We start from the raw sequence: 19618 nt of genomic DNA on the forward strand, positions 1-19618 counted from the left end.
GAGTATCAAAACCCTTTTGAGTATCAACCCTGGTTGAGTACCCTCCAGCACCCCCGGCAGTATGACTGGGAGGAGCAGTCTGACGCCAGGCCCAGTATCGTTGTTAGCTTGCCCGGGTCTCCGGCCAGCCCCTATTCTGGGCTAGGTGTCCATATGGCTTGATTTCCTTCAGGCGATCCTATATGTGTATTCTTCCACGTATAGGTTTCTCTCTCGGTGAACCCGTGTCTTTACATTTACATTTACATTTAGTCATTTAGCAGACGCTTTTATCCAAAGCGACTTACAAATGAGGACAATAATCATCCAAAAAGAAATGTCTGTTAGACATGCTGAGATGCGAGTAGCTATCGTCGGATCATCAGGATGGAATGAGAGGTAGAGTTGAGTGTCATCAACATAGCAGTGATATGTCTGATATGATGTGTCTTCCCTTTGACAGACCATTCTGTCAGTCTCTGTTGGCAGTCGTTCCTCCATACTCCCAGATAAGACCTGCCTCAGAGTTCCATTCCATATATAGTACTGCCCCAGGCCTGGGTCAGTCTATATCAGTGTCTCCACATGATACCTCCCTATGGGTAGGATGTGGCCTCTGTAGCACCCTTCTCCGGAAGGCTCGCTTCCCCATCATTACTGCCAAGCTGTAAACAACAAACAGGAAAGGCATGAAGCACCTTTCATGAGGGTCGAAATCCCTTCTCTTAAGAAAAGATTTTCTATGGTAGGAACAGCATTTTCTATGGTAGGAACAGGACAGAATTTTTCTCCATTCTGTCACCGATGGAGTTTTGGTTCCTTGCCGCTGTCGCCTCTGGCTTGCTTAGTTGGGGACACTTCATTTCCAGCGATACCGTTGACTTGATTGCAAAGATACTATTTAAACTGAGCTGGATGTTGACATCACTGAATTCAATGATGAACTGTCTTTAACTGAAAAATTTGTGTTTATTATTGTCATTTTGCATTATTGACACTATTTTCCTAATTAATGCTGTTCAGTTGCTTTGACACAATCTGTATTGTTAAAAGCACTATATAAATAAAGGTGACTTGACTTGACAGCGGCATGGCTATCTACAGCAGCAATGTACTCACCTTTTTGGTCCCTGCGGGTGCCAAGGTCAGCGAATTTGTGCTGGGGTGTTGGGAAGGTTACGACCTTTGCATAGAATTTGTCTGATACGTGGCGGCTTGTCAACATTTGCAATGCCACAGGGTTGTGACGGGGTTCAGGTTGTGGTGCTTTCCATGGACCCCCTATGTCGAGTCACAACATAACTTTTAGTGACTGACAGATAGGGAACGTCTCGGTTACGTACATAAACCTCGTTCCCTGATGGAGGGAACGGAGACGTTATGTCCCCATGCCTCAACCTCAAACCATCGCTGGTTGCCAGGGACACTTTCTCGGCTCCTCAGCATAAAACCTGATGAGTGGATGCACCTGTCGCCTATTTACACCCGTATACACGGGGAGTGGCACAGGCATGCAAAATCCACTAGCAAAATTTCATTGGCATTTTCACTTAAAGTCAGAGCGGATTGGGGCCCTCAAGTAAACCCCTATGCCGAGTCTCGACATAACGTCTCCGTTCCCTCCATCAGGGAACAAGGATTACGTACGTAACCGAGATGTTTTGTTCCAAACCTTTAATGTAAATAATTATTGTTTTTTCTCTTCTTCGTTACGTGTATACATTATTGCAGATCCTGTGTTTTTGTTTTTGTTTTTGTTTAATTTTACCCAGTGCGTTAAAATTGAAGTATATAATTTCTTTAACACTTCTGTTGTGTTTACACTTTTTGGAGAATATAGAATAAATAAAGTACAATTCATGTACTTAAATATATTTCTGGCCTCAGGGTTAAAAAGAGAGTTAGAGAGTCTGTTAAATAGAGAATGCTGTTTCATAAATGTGATCTCTTGAGTATTTGTATTATGTTATGTAAAATGTGATTTTACCACACGCACGTTTACTTACATTTGCATAGACACTAAAATGTACAATGATGTATTGACAACATTTAAAACTTAAATCATTTACTTATGAACAACTATACAGGCATACAAATGTTTACAAATCATTATTTAATCTGTTTATTTGTTTAATTTACAGAATCAATCAGTTGTCTCTATTGTATTTATGATCAGTGATATTGTTTTCATGTTATTAAATACAGTTGGTTAATTTACTTGAAATAATATAATTTTGTTCTGTTCTGTGTGACTTCTGGTGCCTGCTCATTTCAAAGGATTACATAATTTTAAACAAGACTAAACTTTAAAATCTTTAAATGAATAAAATGTTCTTTTAATTTAATTTAATATTCTATTTTTTATTTTGTGTGGTTAACTGGAATTTATATATGGATTTTGGATGCTGTAACTTACATATGAGTAAGCTTTCTCAGGTTGTAGAAGGAATGCTTCTCTAACCTGCTCAGAGAGACATCCACGGTCAGATAGCTAAGGAAAGAATGGAGAAAATCCTGTTAAAATCCTGAATTTTATAAAAAATACAGCGTTATTTCAAGTTGCTCAGAAGTAGAGAGAAAAACTCCTTTCAGTATTTATGATGAAATGTCACCTCAGTACTGTACATCTGTAAATAACCCATCAAACCTTCATCTGTAAATAGCACATATGCACATTCACAATTCTGTCTATAGACATTTTCTTTTTCATTCTTTCAAATATTTTCATATTTCATATATTCATTTTCTTAATATATTTTTATTAAGTTGGCTTGAAAAAGCCAACTTACTGAAATCCTATTTAAACTTCTTCTGCTTCTTCTTCTTCTTCTTCTGAGACCAAATTTTAAAATGTATCTCCTCCTATACTTTTAAAGCTACAACCACCAAACTCGGGTCAGACCTTCAGACTGGTCTGACTCGGGTTGCTATATCTTTTCTACCTGATCTGGCTTACGGTTTTCGTAAACCAGACTATCAAAGCCACCTAAAATCCCATAGACTTTTATTGAGGGGGTGAAAACTTTTATACAATAAGACGTATGGTGTATTTAACCTGTCTATTGCTATAGCAAAGCTTAACAACTCACTACTGAAAAAACAGCTAAAACCAGCCTAAGCTGACTGACTGCTTTGGCTGGTCTCCCAAGCTGGCTTTAAAGTGGTTTTGTTTAGCAGGCCAGGCTAGTCTTAGCTGTTTTTTTTGTTTTTTTTAAACTGGTTTTAGCTGGATTAGCATAGAAACATGCTAACAACATGCTAGTAACTTGCTAATAATGCTAGAAACATGCTAACAAAATGCTAGTAACTTGTTAATCATGCTAACAACATGCTATTAACATGTTAATCATACTAGAAATGTGCTAGTAACTTGCTAATCATGTTAAAAAAAGGCTAACACCATGCTAGTAACGTGCTAATCATGCTATAAACATGCTAGCAACTTGTTAAACATGCTAGAATCATGCTAGCAACATGCTAGTAGCTTGCCAATCATGTTAACAACATGCTAGTAACTTGCTAATCATGCTAGGAAAATGCTAACAAAATGCTAGTAACTTGCTAATAATGCTAACAACATGCTAGTAACTTGATACTCATGCTAGAAACATGCTAACAAAATGCTAGTAACTCGGTAATCATGTTAGAAACATGTTAGCAACATGCTAGAAACATGTTAACATCATGTTAGTAACATGCTAATCATGCTAAATTCATGCTAGTAACATGTTAATAATGCTAGAATCATGCTAGCAACATGCTAGTAAACGTGCTAATCATGCTAACAAAATGTTAACACCATGCTAGTAGCATGCTAGTAATGCTAGAAACATACTAGCAACTTGCTAAACATGTTAACTAAATGCTTGAAACTTTGCTAAACATGCTAATCATGCTAGAATCATGTTAATAAAAAAATGTTAACACCAATGCTAGCAAATTGCTAAACATAATAGTAACAGGCTATTCATGCTAGAATCATGCTAGTAACGTGCTAATCATGCTAGAATCATGCTAGCAAACTTACTAATCATGTTAACAAAATGATAACACCATGATAGTAACATGCTAGTCATGCTATAAACATGCTAGCAACTTGTTAAACATGCTAACAAAATGCTAGCAACTTGTTAAACATGTTAGAAACATGATAGCATCATGTTAGTAACATGCTAATCACGCTAGAAGCATGCTAGTAACATGCTAATCATGCTAGAAACATGCTATTAACTTGCTAATCATGCTAACAACATGCTAGTAACTTGCTATTCTAACAACATGCTAGTAACTTGCTAATCATGCTAGAAACATGCTAGCAACTTGTTAAACATGCTAGAAACATGCTAGCAACATGCTAATCATGCTCGAATCATGTTAGTAACATGGTAATCATGCTAGAATAATGTTAGCAACATGCAAGTAACTTGCAAATCATGTTAACATGTTAGTAACTTGCTAATCAATGTTAACAACATGCTAGTAACATGCTAATCATGCTAGAAACTTGTTAGTAACTTGCTAATCATGCCAACAAAATGTTAACACCATGCTAGTAACATGTTAATCATGCTAGCAACATGTTAGTAACTTGCTAATTATGCTAACAACACGCTAGTAACATGCTAATCATGCTAGAAACATGCTAGTAATGTGCTAATCATGCTAGTAACATGCTAATCATGCTAGCAACATTCTAGTAACATGCTAATTGTGCTAGCAACATGCTAATCATGCTAGAAACAGGCTAATCATGCCACCAACATGCTATTCATCCTAGAAACAGCCTAGCAACCACCCCAGGTACCCTAGCAATATGTTTTATATCTATCTGTTTTTCTGATAGACTGTATTGCCTTAAAAACATTCAAACTTTAATCTTTAAAACAATTTTAACTTTCAAACTACTTCAAACTGAAAACTTTCAGACTGCAAGCTTTTAAAACTTTTTCAAACTTTCTAGCTAGGCTTCTTCAAGCCAACTTAAAGTTTGTCTACAAACCTTTCAATCTAGTTACTATTGTAATTGATTATTTATTGTCTATTCTCTTTATTATTAGTGTTTTTATTACCTTAATTATATGTCTGCACTATGTTTGTACTTTCTGTACTGGAAGCTCATAACACCAAGACGAATTCCTTGTGTGTGTAAACACACTTGGCACTAAAGCTATTTCTGATTCTGATCCTGATTTTCAGTCTTGTAATTTCACAATGTATTCAGGTATAGGGGAGAACAAAAGCAACTGTAGCACACTACATTTCTTTAAACAGAAACATTTAGGGTGTCGACAGACTTAGCACATGCACAGTAGAGATAAAGAAGTGTGATCATATCACTTTCTGAGAAATTTTTTGGTTTACTTTTCATTGTTGTAAAACAAATTTAATCCAGGTAATTTCCAACATTATATTGCTACTTATCTTCCCAAACTTCCTAAACTAAACACATCCTAGGACTAGCTGCTGATACCTGTTCAGACAATGACTTACTGGCTGAAGGTAAAAGTAATAAGCAAAAATTGTCATAAAAAAAACACACACACACTGCCAACAATTATTTTTTGTATCTCATCTTAATGCTCACTCTCAGTGACCACTTATACACTCCAGCATTTTCAGAATGGCAATCCTCTAAATTATTGTCCTGTTCCTATATTTACAGAATATAGGAGTCACTCGTAAACCCTTGATTTCTATTTAGAAGACACCTGTTTGGTTTCTTGCATCACCCCACACACGTCAGAGCACATACACTGCTCATTAAGCCACATCTCTAGCATTATCAGGATTTTTTTATAAGAAAATGTTATTTAGCTAACACAGTAATCTTGCTTTAGATATGTATAATATTTATCATTGCCACTTTGCAGGTATTCACACCTGTCTTGTTTGCTTTGATTGAATCAAACTCAAGTTCGTTTCCCCTCTTGGTGCGGATCTTTTTGGCAAGTGTGAATACAGCAATCGCACTCGGGTGTGGACTAAACAACCGTACCGAGACCCAGCTGAAGAGGTGGTCTCAGTCCGCTTCCAAACAAACTCTGGTACGGTTTGTTTAAGGTGTGAACATGATCCGACCCAATTGCAGAATTCACACTCAAAAACAGACAGCTCGCGCATATAGTGCTGTTGTTTGCATTTCAGTGGCTTAATCACTTGTTTTTAAACCGCAATGCTTAAAAATGCGTGCAAATGCTGAGTTTTCGTGACCATGGCACACAGCAACGTGACGTGAGCGTGCTAAATAGGCTGAAGCTTGCCGCAAAGCCCCAGCAAAAGTTACCATGAATGTGTCAGGGGGAAATAGTAAGGAAATATTTGAATTATTTATTAATAAACTAGTGTTTTGTTGCAACCTAGAATTAAACTGCTGGCTTCGTCTGGTTTTTAGTCATTTAAAGCTTTCTATAGATCTATTCATCATGTCTGTGAGGAAAATATTCGCTGAGTTTCAGTTCAAATTTGTGAAGCACTCCTGCTCAAGACCGAGACAGCAGAATGCGCATCCTATTTGTTTTCTTTATTTTACAAAAGTACAATGTTTTGTTGATATTGTGAGTTCACACAAATAAAAGTAGACCCTTTACATTTCCGAACGATGTATTATTCTTACTTTTATGAGCAAAAATGACCACTGATGTCCTGAAGCAATTTCCACTGATGTCCTGAAGCGCGCTTCAGCTTCTACTCTCGGCACAAGCAATTGGCTATGCGCCTAATGTTTAAACTAACATTGTGATATGCTTTAAGTATTTTATATCTATAGATTTTATTTTCGACAAGTTGTAATTACAACATCGTATGACATTGTCTCATATGATGCTCATAAGTTTCTTCATATTGCGTTAGTAGTTGATAACACCAAATCAGTAAAAGAATAACAATTGCACTACGAAAGATCTCCATGATTAGCCTGTTTTTGCACTTGCTGCTTTTACCCTGCTTCACAATTTCTGTCCAATGAATGGATGACCTTAGCACAGGTGTGGTTTTGTTTGCAATTTCTGGTTCACTTGCAAAAAGGGCAGTGTGAAAGTGAACCACTCCAAAGAAAAAAAACAAAAAACATTGTATTTGGTCCGGACCAAAGCAAGTGAACTAGCGGACTTTCCTGGTGTGAATACACCCTAAGGTACCATCAGGTTTGATTAATTCTGCAACCACTTTAAGGGTGTTTCACACCTGTAGATCAATTGTGTAGCGAATCAGCTCATGGGGAAATATGAATAATTAATCATAACTAGTTATAATTAATTATAAATATTTAGATCCGCTGTAGATATTTACTTGACCTCCAAAATGATCTTGGCTCAGAAACCCTCTTCTTTTGAGACGACACTTTTCCAAGACTCTCAAGATTTTCCTCGAGTTTTGATTTTCCGGCAGTTTTTATCTTCAAGTAACTTCAATTCGCTGTGGACTTTTCTTATCTTCAGAAGACCCAGAAGTAAACTTCCAGCTCACTCCTAACGAACTCATCAAAGACCTCCGTTATCTACCGCATCAGGACTCTTGTTCAGCAATCGAAGCCAATGCAAGTAACCGTTTACAATTATTTAGATGCGTGTTTAAGCTTGAGCCCCTTTAAGGTTTGAGCTGATTTACTACAGATTTTGGTGGAGAAACACGGGCGCATTCAAACTTGGTTTGTGAGCACACAGTATCAATTTATTTGTGTTTTTATATTATGCGCGCTTAGAGTGAGACAAGTCGCAACGTGAACGTTGGAACGAAGAAATCTTCCTGCATTGCGATAAAGATTGATTTGATCGATGCTCCTTTTATCATCTTTTAAAGGCCTTATTTTATAGTATCGCTAGATTGAAGTCATTGCGTATTCCAATTTCATTCAACTAGATGATCTCACTCCCTTAGGTTTAACCGTTAGAGTAGCTATCCAATGCGTTGCCTAATGCAGATTTGATCATAAGAACAATCAGCCAGTAGACTGATTGAAATGTAAATGGGATCTTTTAAAACCTTGATCAAGTGAAATTTGCATAACAACAGCGAAGAAACCCTGTTGTTCATAGTGTTCATATGTGTACTGGCAGCGAAGAAATCCTGCTACACACCATTAAGCAGTTAAGTTGCACAAACTGTAAGAATCTGTTGGGATTTGAGTCTCAGTGTTCTTGTGATAGCTACAGTAAATTCCGTTAGAATGAGAGTAGTCTCACACTAAACGCTATCAGTTTTAAGCACGATTGGAGTTAAGGCACAGCACCTTAAACTAACGCTAGAGGGCAGGCTGTTTAAGTATCTAACATGTCTTAAACTCCTCTTCTACCCTCCTGATTTCACCTTGTGTGGGCGCACCCACTCCCCCTTGTGGGCATTCTCTGCTAGGTCGACTTTGTACTCCAATTTGTTTTATTTTAATTTCCCTTCTGCTTCGTTAGTCATTATCATTCTAGCCATTCTAGTTACCTGCCATTTTTTATTTTATTTTATTTATTCATTTATTTTTATTTCTTGTTTTTGTATTAGTTTTTCATATTCAGTATTTTTGTTTTACTTTATTATCTTTTATTACTTTTATAATTTTTTGTTTGTTTGTTTTGTTCCCTTTTTAATTTTTTTTTTAATTTTTTTTTAATCAGGTTTCTCTCCCCCCTCTTCTCTCTCACTTTACCACTAACTTATTTAAATTTAGTTTAAACGGTGTTTGAATTCAAATTTAAAGTTAATTTCTGTATTCTAGCCATTTTTGTTCACCTATAGGTAACACTCCCCCTAGTGATTAGTTGGTGAAGTGACAGTTGCCTCCACGGCGGATCACAGTGAGCTGCCACGGGATCCAGACTGAATCACCTCAATCCATCACTAAGCCTAGCCATAGAATACTGACCCATCCAGGGTCAGTATTCCCTGAATACTGAGGGAATTCAGTATTCAAGCAAGGCTATCCAAGCAAGGCTGCCACACTAGATGTTATGACCCAGCAGCGCCCTCTACTCGGTAGGCCCTGTCATAACCCCTAACAGCAGTAAAAGGCTTAAACCTGCTCTCTCCTCTATCTCTCTCTGTGTTTTGATTTGTTGGTTTGTTTGTTTTTCATTTTGTTCTGTTTTGTTACTCTGAAAGGGAAATGCACACCACAGAATTTCCCCTAAACAGCAGATTAATACCTCCTAGTCAAGGATTCCCAGTTCGAAAGGGGGTTGAGAGCCCACTGCTCAAGACATCACCTGCCAGCATCCCAGAACCCCCAGCAGCAGCAAGGGGGTGGGAGCACCAGAACCAGCCAACATCCCGCAACACACCTCACCTCCAGCCAGGACCGCAAAGTACCAGAAAGCGTGCTTTTGGTGATCTGCCTCCCTGACGAGCCACACAAGACCAGCTCTGACTGCTTGCCAGTCACCACACAAGCCCCAGTGCCGGGTGTGAGGCCTTTAAGGTCGGAGAAGATTCCCTCCTCTCAAGATGGCTTGTCCAATGAGAAAGGCTGAAATTCCAAGTGGGAGGTTGCAATTGCTGGAGGGTTTTACGACCCTTTTTGCTTTGTTCAGAAACAGGGATTAAAATTACTACAGTGTTGTTTTTTATTGTTGGTGCGGTTCGCTTTCACACAGCAAAGTTTCTAAACGGACCAAAATTGTTAATACAAGTCACGTGCGATTAAACTGTCCTCTCATTGGTCAAAGTTCCAGTTTATTTTCCAGAATTCCGCTCATAGCTGTCATCCGTCAGGATGGAACGACAACAGCTTCGGGGGCTTATTGTTGTTGTTGTTTCTGCAGCTGTCATTATATTCATTTACCATTTTGAGCAGGAGTCCAGGATTTGTCATGAAAACATTTTTAAAATGCAGCTACTAGGAAGAAGAGCAATAAGACGGCATTATAAAATGAAAAGGCGCGCTTTGATTTTGAATGGCGAAGACGTGCTCACCCATAGACATCACCTGCGTCCCAATGTGCATACTATCCATCCTAAATTCTGTGATATTAGTAATTTTCAATACTATTTAGGGCAGATAGAGTGGATATGCACATTGGGACGCAGTTAAGGGGGGAAACGCGCCAGCTTCCGAAACAACGGGCCAGGTGTGAAAGCACCCTAAGTTTTATTCACTTAGCAAGATATCAGTGTGTATATACATACATACATATAGGCTATAGCTATATATAAATGTATGTGGTCTCTGACAACTGGCTCTGGTCTCTAAAAAAGTACTTACATTCTTGAGATATTGGCCATATTTGCAAAGGCATCTTGGGGAACTGTCATCAGGCTTGACTCATAGAGACTTCTACAATTGAAAAGATCATCACAAATACATATAAATTTGTATGATAATTACAACTTATTTACATTTACATATTAAACAATGTTGCACATGGAATTTAAAAGAACATCCTTGACAATACAATGTTAAATATCACAAAATTTAGATACCTACTCATTGCTTATTTTTCACATATTAGCCCACTTTATTAAGTAACAACCCAAAAAAGGACTATTCAACAAGTTCTACTTGTAAACCATTCATTGTCATGTATTAAGAATTTTACAGTGTGTCAGATAGATTATGGACTGACAGATATCTTGAGAATTAAGAATCCTAACAGTAAGGGCTATTCATACTATTCCCCACATCACAAATCTAATTCTGGAATAGATTTTTTTTCTGACATACACTTGTATAACATCAAATCATTAACCCAGTTTTTCGGCCAATTATACAATTTTTGACCATGCCCCCACAGCATTACTTTTCTTGCAGCGCACCATCCACCATCTAGATGCCAATTTAATAATTCATTGCTCAATGACATAGATTTTCTAAAACATTTTAGGAATGCACTTTCATTGTTAGTGTATTATCACCAAAGGAATATCTGCATCACTGGCAAATGGCAAAATCTGTAAGGGAAAAAAATCATCTTATTTTGTTCATGTAAAAAGAAAAAAGCAGTCAGCAGTTAATTCTTAGGAAAAGGTGAAGACACTGGACCATATGGACTCTCAGGTTCCTACAGATTCAGTCATTAATAAACTCAACAGAACTAAAGAAAAATTGAATAATTTAATAAACCAAAAAAACTGAGCTAATACCGCACAAACTCAGACAACAGCAAATCAAATTTGGAGAAAAAAAGGCAAACACAGTACTTGGCAATCCAACTCAACAGCAAAAACTGAAAAAAACAAACAAACAAAAAACAATTAAAAAAACAAAATCTTTACATCTAATCCGGATAAATCAGGCAACATAAGTCAGAATCCATCTGAAATAAACTATTTATTTAGGTCATATTAAAAACTATACTACAAACCAGAATGCATTATTGGAAGAAGCAAAATCTTTTTTTGATGAGTGTCTCCTTAAGTATTGGAAATCCAATCAGAACAATTAGAAAAATCTTTATCCATGCAGAAAATTATCAATGCACTTAATCAGATACCAAATAACAAAATCACTTGGTCTTCCAGGCAATTCTACAGACAATTTTGGACATTGCTTTTGTCTTTATTGTTCAAATTTCTTTGTGAAATTTATGAAACAGGAACCATACCTCAGAATACTGCCTCATCCCATCCAATTTGGATTACACTCAGTGCTCAAAAAAAACCAAAAAAAAACTCCGCTGTGGTTACAAGAAATTTACTGTAATAAATGTTAACAACATTTAAGGTGTTACTTAATTTTACATTAAAAAGACATTAACTAATAACATGTTAATATACCAGCCTATTGAAGTAATTAATATCGAATACCTTCATAATACACTGACAACCAAAACAGGTGGTGATAAGAAAGCCACATGATGAAGTAGTAGCTTTTTCACAAGCCGAGAAAATAAATACTAATATATCGAAACACCATCATGGTAACACATGACACTAAAATAATGCAATAATCATTAATTTAACAATATGCTGTGCCAAAGCCTAATGTACATAACAGATCAAACAAAAAAAAACTAAGAAACATGTGAATATTTCTTTTTACAGTAGAATCTGTGATTTCAACCCTGATACATCCCGATCAGCCTGGCTTTATAAAAGGGAGGCATCCCTCAGAAAATAAGGTAATCAATAGTTAATTTTTTTTTTAATTGCTTACACGCTACAAGTTGAACTAGAGGCACACTCAGTGAAACCATTCACTCCTATACTGAATCTTCAGACTAAATCTGCAAAACTGCAAGCACATTATCTGTTTTACACTCAGTTTGCAATTGTAAAACAAACATTTCGCAAAACACTAAACAAAGTACTCTACAGTGGTTCTCAGCTCCAGTCCTTGGGACCCACTGCTCTGCACATTTTGTATGTGTCTCTTATCTGACACACTCAGTTCAGTTCATTAGTCTCTCTCCTAACGAGCTGATGATCTGAATCAGGTGCAAAATGTGCCGAGCAGTGGGTCCCGAGGACTGGAGCTGAGAACCACTGCTCTACATCATTCAAAATGAACAGCTCTTGTTTAATTTGGGAAACACTGCTATTTAAATGCCATTACTGATTATCTACACCCAATGACCAGGTGTGAAAACATCTGTACATTTGTTCACTTAAAATAAAACTCAGTGTTTTGAGAATGAAATCAGTGGTGTATAAAGTACCTGAAAGCCATACTCAAGTAAAAGTACAGATATCTTACCAGAAAATGACTTTGGTAGAAGTTGAAGTCACCGTTTAGAATATTACTTGAGTAAAAGTCTTAAAGTATGTGATATTTATTGTACTTAAGTACGAAAAGTATTTTTAAAATCTTAAACGTACTCAAGTATTGAAAGTAAAAGTACAAGTAAATGCAAAATGGAAAAGAAGCAAATATATATAAATTTATATAATATATATAAAAAATGTTCATACACAGCTTGAGTAGCAAGATTGTGTTCAGTTTTAACTCTTTCTTCCATTTTGTATTTTTGGTTAAGAATAAAAAGCACTTCATCCAGTACTTAGTGTCTTTCATTCCAACATAAGAAAACATTTCTGGAATCTGCATCTGAAATAGCATTTAGATATATTTACACCATTTGTGTATCTCAAAGGGGACATGGATGCATTTAAACTGCAGTTACAGATGCATAAATAGGCCTAATGTTTTGTTTTTAACATAAAACATTGAATACTGATATTTGAAATAATTTAAAACATGAAAAAAAATAGTCGAAATGTGAAATTAAAACCGCCAGTAGGTGACAGCAAGTGACTGTTAATGAGTGAGTCATTGAAATTCAACTGATTCATTCAAATGACTGATTCATTCAGATACAAAGCATTTGACTGTTAATGAATCACTGAATCATTTATTCAACTGATTCGTTCAAAAAGCTGATTCATTCAATAAGTAAACACTGTACATTGCTCAGAGACGCAAATCTTTGTTTTGAACTATTTTCATTGGCAAAATTGAGCAAAAACAAGCAATATTATGTCTAAAATGTGTGATACAAATTAACTATATTAAATTATATAAATATAAAAAGCATATAGAAGCATTTTTTGCCATCTACAATTTAGAATGCCTGGAATTTTGAGTTTTAATACACTAATCAACTACTTGATCATGTCAGATCACACATCATTACAACACTTACCATATTATCCGTGAACCAGAAGTTGCAACTGACTTCAGTGTTGTGATGTATTTCCAAGTGAAATGGAATATTAAATAAAGGGCAGTGTTTTATTGTGGTGCACCTCCATTCCACCTCTTGCTCATAGCAGATTCACGGTTGGACAGGAGTGGTTAAGAATATCTGCTTGTCACCATACATCATGCTTCACCGCTTCTGGGTCCTAACGCTCTGCCAGACGCCCCCCAAAAAACAACAAACTGTGCTAATACACACACTTATCTCCATAACGAATTAGATGGCGCTGTTCCGAGCAGACGTGCTGCACTCTTAATCCTCAGACATCATCGAGATTTGCATGCAATAAGGACTAATATTAACTTTGTCTGAAAACTCTGTCATATGGGCAAACGCAAAGCGAAACATCACTCCGAGGCGAGCATGGAGATAAATGAAAATATCTTGCCATTCCAACTATTCGCCCCGTATCCTGATGATGCAATGCTGCTGACAGATTTAACCAGTGACTCAGCTGACACTGTCGATCCAGCGAAATCTCTGGCATCTCCACTACAGTACACCCCAGCTAAAAGCCCAGCGCCAAAAAGAGGAAAGACTAATGTTACATCTCCTGATTGTGACATCAACAAGGTTATGGCTGCCATTAAATCTCTTTCCGCAAAATGTGAAATAATTTTTGAAAAGTTTACATCTATGGAGACAACGGTGAGAAACACTGATCAGGCCATTACCTTTCTGAATGAATCAGTGGTAAAACTCCTTAAAGATACCACCGATCATAGCGAGAGAATTTCAGCGCTGGAAAAGAAGACGTTAGACTTGAGAGAAGAAAACAAACAACTCAAACTTCAGCTGCTGGAGGCGAATAGCTATCGACGAAGATCCCAGCAAACGGGACGTCACCCGGACGTTTCGAACATCCGTTTAGGTCCGCAGTACGTCCGCTTTGTAACGTTCGGGGGCGGACGTTCGGAGGACGTCCGGATTTGGTCCGCTGTGTAACGTTTGCTGGCGGACGTTTTGAGGACGTCCACTTACGTCCGCATTTGGTCCTCTTTGTAACGTTCGCTGGCGGACGTTTGGAGGACAAGAGGTTCGAAATTCCTGGAGGAAGCCCATCTCCGTTTAAAAGACCTGTCACCTGACGAAAGAGTGGCGAGGGCCAAGGCCTGGCCTTTGGTCAAGAAAGCCAGAGAAGAAGGCAAGAGAGCATCATTCGTTGGTGCCTTTTCTTATATCGAAGGTAAAAAAGTTAATATTGATGTTTAGTAAACACCGAGTGAAAAAGGACACACACGGACATTTTATGTCTGATGCTTTCTTTGGACCATTCATTGTCCTTAACAACTTTACAATGCAGATTTATAATATTTGTTGACATCTTGTTGCATGTGTAAGATCCCGATGGGTCTATCTGTTTTCATTGTAACGAGTAGCTTAGTCTAATTTAGGAGGTCTTGTTAATTGTTCTATCGTTTTTTAGGTTTTGTTGTCTTCTTTCTTGGATGACAGTCTTTAATTTTGGAAAATTAGATTTTATCTCTCTTAATGTCAGAGGTTTAAGGGATTTGGATAAAAGGAAGGCACTTTTTCTTTTCATTAAACACAGGGAGGCTCAAATGATTTTATTCCAAGAAACACATTCTTGTGATAATGACATAATGTTTTGGAAATCGCAGTGGGTTAAGACAGAATTACTATAGACGCAGTTTCGATTTATTAATCAAGTAGTTTCACTTCCAAGCTGGCTAAGTTTACTCGTGCAAGATGGAGACACAAATAACGGCAGAGGATAATATCACTCTCAAAGAAAATAAAAATGAAATTAACACCAAAATAATTGATTAATACAATAAACCCAAAAAAAACTAACGTAAATTCTCATACATAGCACCTCAAAGCATGAAATACAAAAAAACCACAGCACACATGTGAATGATAGTGAATATACTTCCTCCCTATATAGTTACAATGAGTAACTTAGCCTGATATTACTAGACCTAAAAAGAAAATACACAGGTATTTATTGATTGGAGGTGACTTCAATGAAGCCCCCAATGAGTCCTTAGATAGATTCCCTCCAAAGAACAGTACATCTAAAGTTTTTGAGTTGCTTTGTGATAAGTTACAGGTTACTGGTGTTTGGCGTTTTTTTCATCCACATGATAAGGAATATACGTGGACAAATAATGCTCTTACACGTAAGTCACGAATTGACTTACTAATGCAGTTCAGTTTGTCTCAGACACTTTGATAGGTTATTCACCTTTATCTGATCATAGATTTATCTCAATCTCTTTAATTGGAAATACAGATAGTTGTAAAAGAATTCGCGGTTACTGGAAATTTAATAAGAAGTTACTTTCGGATGCAAATTTTGTAGATTCTGTTAAAAAAACTGTTTCTATTTTGGAAGATGAATCTATGAGTTATATCCAAAGATGGGAATTTTTTAAATTCAAAGTTAGACAATTAGCTATGCGTCGAGGTAAAGAACTTAAAGTGGCAAATTCTAAAAGATGTCATGATATTCTCAATGAGCTTGACAAGTTGTTATCTAACGAAACTCTTAATACAGAGGAGGAATCCTATTTATCTAATTTGAGAAACGAAATAGATGACTGCTGCAAAAACATGTTGCTGAAATTTCTTTCTTTTTTTCATGTTTCCAATGTAAAATAGTTAAACATTTTTACAAACAAATGTAATTTACCAATTAAGATTAACACAAGGTTTATGGTTCCATTTGCACAGTGAAACCAAAAATCCCAGAACACCTGGATGATTACAGCTACACAGGTTTCCAATAGTAGCACAGATCCATAACCAATAGTCATGGGCCAAAAAGTAAAAGGAAACAACAACAAGTCACAGAAACAAAGAAAATACAATTTCAAGGCAGGGAAAACAGTGATCAATTGAGCTGGACCAAAACAACTCTTTGAGACTTTAGCTGGTCACACACCATTAAAGGGCTACAATCGTCACAGTATACTTCCATAGATCGTCAATGCTCCCGTGCAGTATGCTATGCTGCTCGTTCAGCGTCTGATACTCCTCCAGCCCAAGATAACCAACATGAGAGTTTAAGACATCTAAAAATCACTAAAAGAGCAATTACATGATTACACACCATTAACATCTCATACCGTTTACACGATCGTAAATCACTGGCTTTTGACCAGCGACGCATAAGCCAGCACTAATTTAAATACCTCACAAATCTAATCATACAAATAACCAACAAATTAAACGTTAACACTCTTCAAAACGGATAACATTCAATAAAAAAAGACCTACCAGAGATAAAAACTTAGCCTGATATTACTAGACCTAAAAAGAAAATACACAGGTGGTTATTTATTGATTGGAGGTGACTTCAATTAAGCCCCCAATGAGTCCTTAGATAGATTCCCTCCAAAGAACGGTACATCTAAAGTTTTTGAGTTGCTTTGTGATAAGTTACAGGTTACTGATGTTTGGCGTTTTTTTCATCCACATGATAAGGAATATACTTGGACAAATAATACTCTTACACGTAAGTCACGAATTGACTTTTGGCTCTTATCTACTAATGCAGTTCAGTTTGTCTCAGACACTTTGATAGATTATTCACCTTTATCTGATCATAGATTTATTTCAATCTCTTTAATTGGAAATACAGATAGTTGTAAAAGAATTCGCGGTTACTGGAAATGTAATAATATGTTACGTTCAGATGCAAATTTTGTAGAATCTGTTAAAAAAAACTGCTTCTGTTTTGGAAGATGAATCTATGAGTTATATCCAAAGATGGGAATTTTTTTAATTCAAAGTTAGACAATTAGCTATGCGTCGAGGTAAAGAACTTAAAGTGGCAAATTCTAAAAGATGTCATGATATTCTCAGTGAGCTTGACAAGTTGTTATCTAACGAAACTCTTAATACAGAGGAGGAATCCTATTTATCTAATTTGAGAAACGAAATAGATGATCGCTATTTAGATTTAGCTAAGGGCGCATTTATAAGATCTAGGGCTAAATGGTTGGAAATGGGAGAGAAAAATACCAGTTACTTTTTTGCTCTGGAAAAAATAAATATAAAAAGAAAATGTCTAGCAGCGTTAAAAATTGATAATAACATAAACAAAAACCCCTGTCAAATTAATAAATATGTATACTCTTTTTTTAACAAATTATATTGCTCACATTATAATGAAAATTATGCAAGATCCTTTTTACAAAAAATCAAACCTTTCACTCCAGTAATTTCAAGTGAGTTTAAAGTGGTTTGTGAAAATGACCTTTCTTTAGACGAACTTACCAAAGCTGTGCAATCTATGAAGAAGGGTAAATCCCCGGGCACAGATAGCCTAACTATTGAGTTTTATGCATACTTTTGGGAATCTATTAAAAGACCATTACTTAGAATGTACAATGAATGTATTATTAATGAGGAATTATGTACCTCTATGAAACAAGGCCTTATTACCTTGATACCAAAACCAGGCAAAGACCTTCTCTCCCTTGACAACTGGAGGCCAATTACTTTACTAAATTTAGATTATAAAATTCTATCATTAGTTCTTGCAAAAAGATGAAAAACAGGCTTATCTGATATAATTAATGAAACTCAAACTGGTTTTATGCCTAAACGACATATAAGTTGTAATATCAGGCTAATTTTGGATCTCATAGATTATGCTAATTATATTAACTCAAATATTTTTACAAAGCGTTGGATACCATCGAACATAAATTTATATTTTCTACTCTAGAGTTGTTTGGTTTTGGAGAGAAATGTATAAAAATGGTTAAAATTATATATAAGGATATTAATAGTTCAGTTCTCTTACAATTTGATACTTCTAATAGATTTCCTATCAACAGGGGTGTTAGGCAAGGTTGTGGAATCTCCCCCTTTCTGTTCTTATTAGTTGTGGAATTACTCTCTTTAAATATTCGAAATAATCCTGATATCAAGGGGTTGACCATTTTTGATCATGAGATTAGCATTTCACAAATTGCAGACGATACAACCCTGTTTTTAGAAAATACAAATCAGGTTGCAAAAGTACTTGAAATCATTAATTCCTTTTTGGAGGCTTCTGGTTTAAAATTAAATATTCCTAAATGTGAAATTTTTTGTTTATTTGATAACCTTGAAACCTCTGTGAATAATATACCTATTAAAGATAATGTGAAATATCTCGGCATCCATATTTCCAAGAAAATCTCTCTTAGGCAAGAAATGAATTTTACTCCTAAAATTAAAAAAGCAAAACTAATATTTAACAATTGGCTTCAAAGAGATCTATCCTTTCTTGGTAGAGTTCTTTTAATAAGAGCAGAAGGTCTGTCTCATTTTATATACCCATCTTTTTCATTATTTGTTCACGACAATACATGTAAACAAGGTGAAAGCATCCGGCCCCCCCAGTGTTTCCACATCGTTGAATCCGGCCCCCTTTAGGAAAAGTTTGGACACCCCTGCCCTAAACCTACCCTACACCTGACCCTATCCTTAACCAGTGAAATTGACAGCACGGCGGGATTGGCGTTGAATAGCGTGGTAAAGAAAGTTGCGGTTCAGGAGATAAACAGTTAATACGATTATGCGATATGAGATCGTTCCGTAACTCCCCAACCGGACCTCACCGGACAATGGCACCTTTTTAGTTACACCCAGCGTCACTACCCCCTCCTACACTGCGAATCTCGTGCCCCGGGACGCCCCCGCTGCTTAGAACAAAGCGATAGAGTAAAATCTTTCCCCTGCGCTGCGCTGGGACGGCTGGCGGGAGAGCTCGTGGGTGATTCCCGTTTATTAAGCAGAGGTTCAAACTCCGGTCCGAACAACACTGGCCACGAGGGCCACGAGCTGCTCTCACTGAGAATATTTATTTATATAGAATATTTTATTTTAGATCAACTAGAAACAATAGAAACAATATAAAGTTTTATTTTGAAATGTAAGTCAATAACAATTGGCCGAAGCCAGCCAATGGTGAAAGTCTTTGCGCGAAGAGACCCCGCCCCATTTTGGAGGTTCTGCCCACTTTTGGAGTTCACGCCCCATTTTGGAGATCTCCGGTCTGC

The 19618-nt window shown here is 36.6% G+C and overlaps 1 protein-coding gene and 1 long non-coding RNA gene across 2 annotated transcripts in view; one reads left to right on the top strand and one right to left on the bottom strand.

Moving 5' to 3' along the window:
* Positions 1-10228, bottom strand: part of LOC107681439 (thyrotropin receptor-like) — a 28527-nt gene extending 18299 nt beyond the window's left edge. The window contains exons 1-2 of the mRNA XM_016477744.1: positions 10166-10228; positions 2396-2470 (exon numbers count right to left, since the gene is read on the bottom strand). Of these exons, the coding sequence (XP_016333230.1) occupies positions 2396-2470; positions 10166-10215 (125 nt within the window). The 5' untranslated portion in view covers positions 10216-10228. The remainder of the gene's footprint in view (positions 1-2395; positions 2471-10165) is intronic.
* Positions 6155-16118, top strand: LOC107681440 (uncharacterized). Its single transcript, XR_001633251.1, has 3 exons — positions 6155-6165; positions 8945-8949; positions 16045-16118. It is a non-coding gene; the product is annotated as an uncharacterized LOC107681440 (long non-coding RNA).
* Positions 16119-19618: the final 3500 nt, after the last annotated feature.

The sequence above is a fragment of the Sinocyclocheilus anshuiensis genome, unplaced genomic scaffold (assembly GCF_001515605.1).
Source record: "Sinocyclocheilus anshuiensis isolate Anshui unplaced genomic scaffold, SAMN03320099.WGS_v1.1 scaffold2563, whole genome shotgun sequence".
Classification (NCBI taxonomy): Eukaryota; Metazoa; Chordata; class Actinopteri; order Cypriniformes; family Cyprinidae; genus Sinocyclocheilus; species Sinocyclocheilus anshuiensis.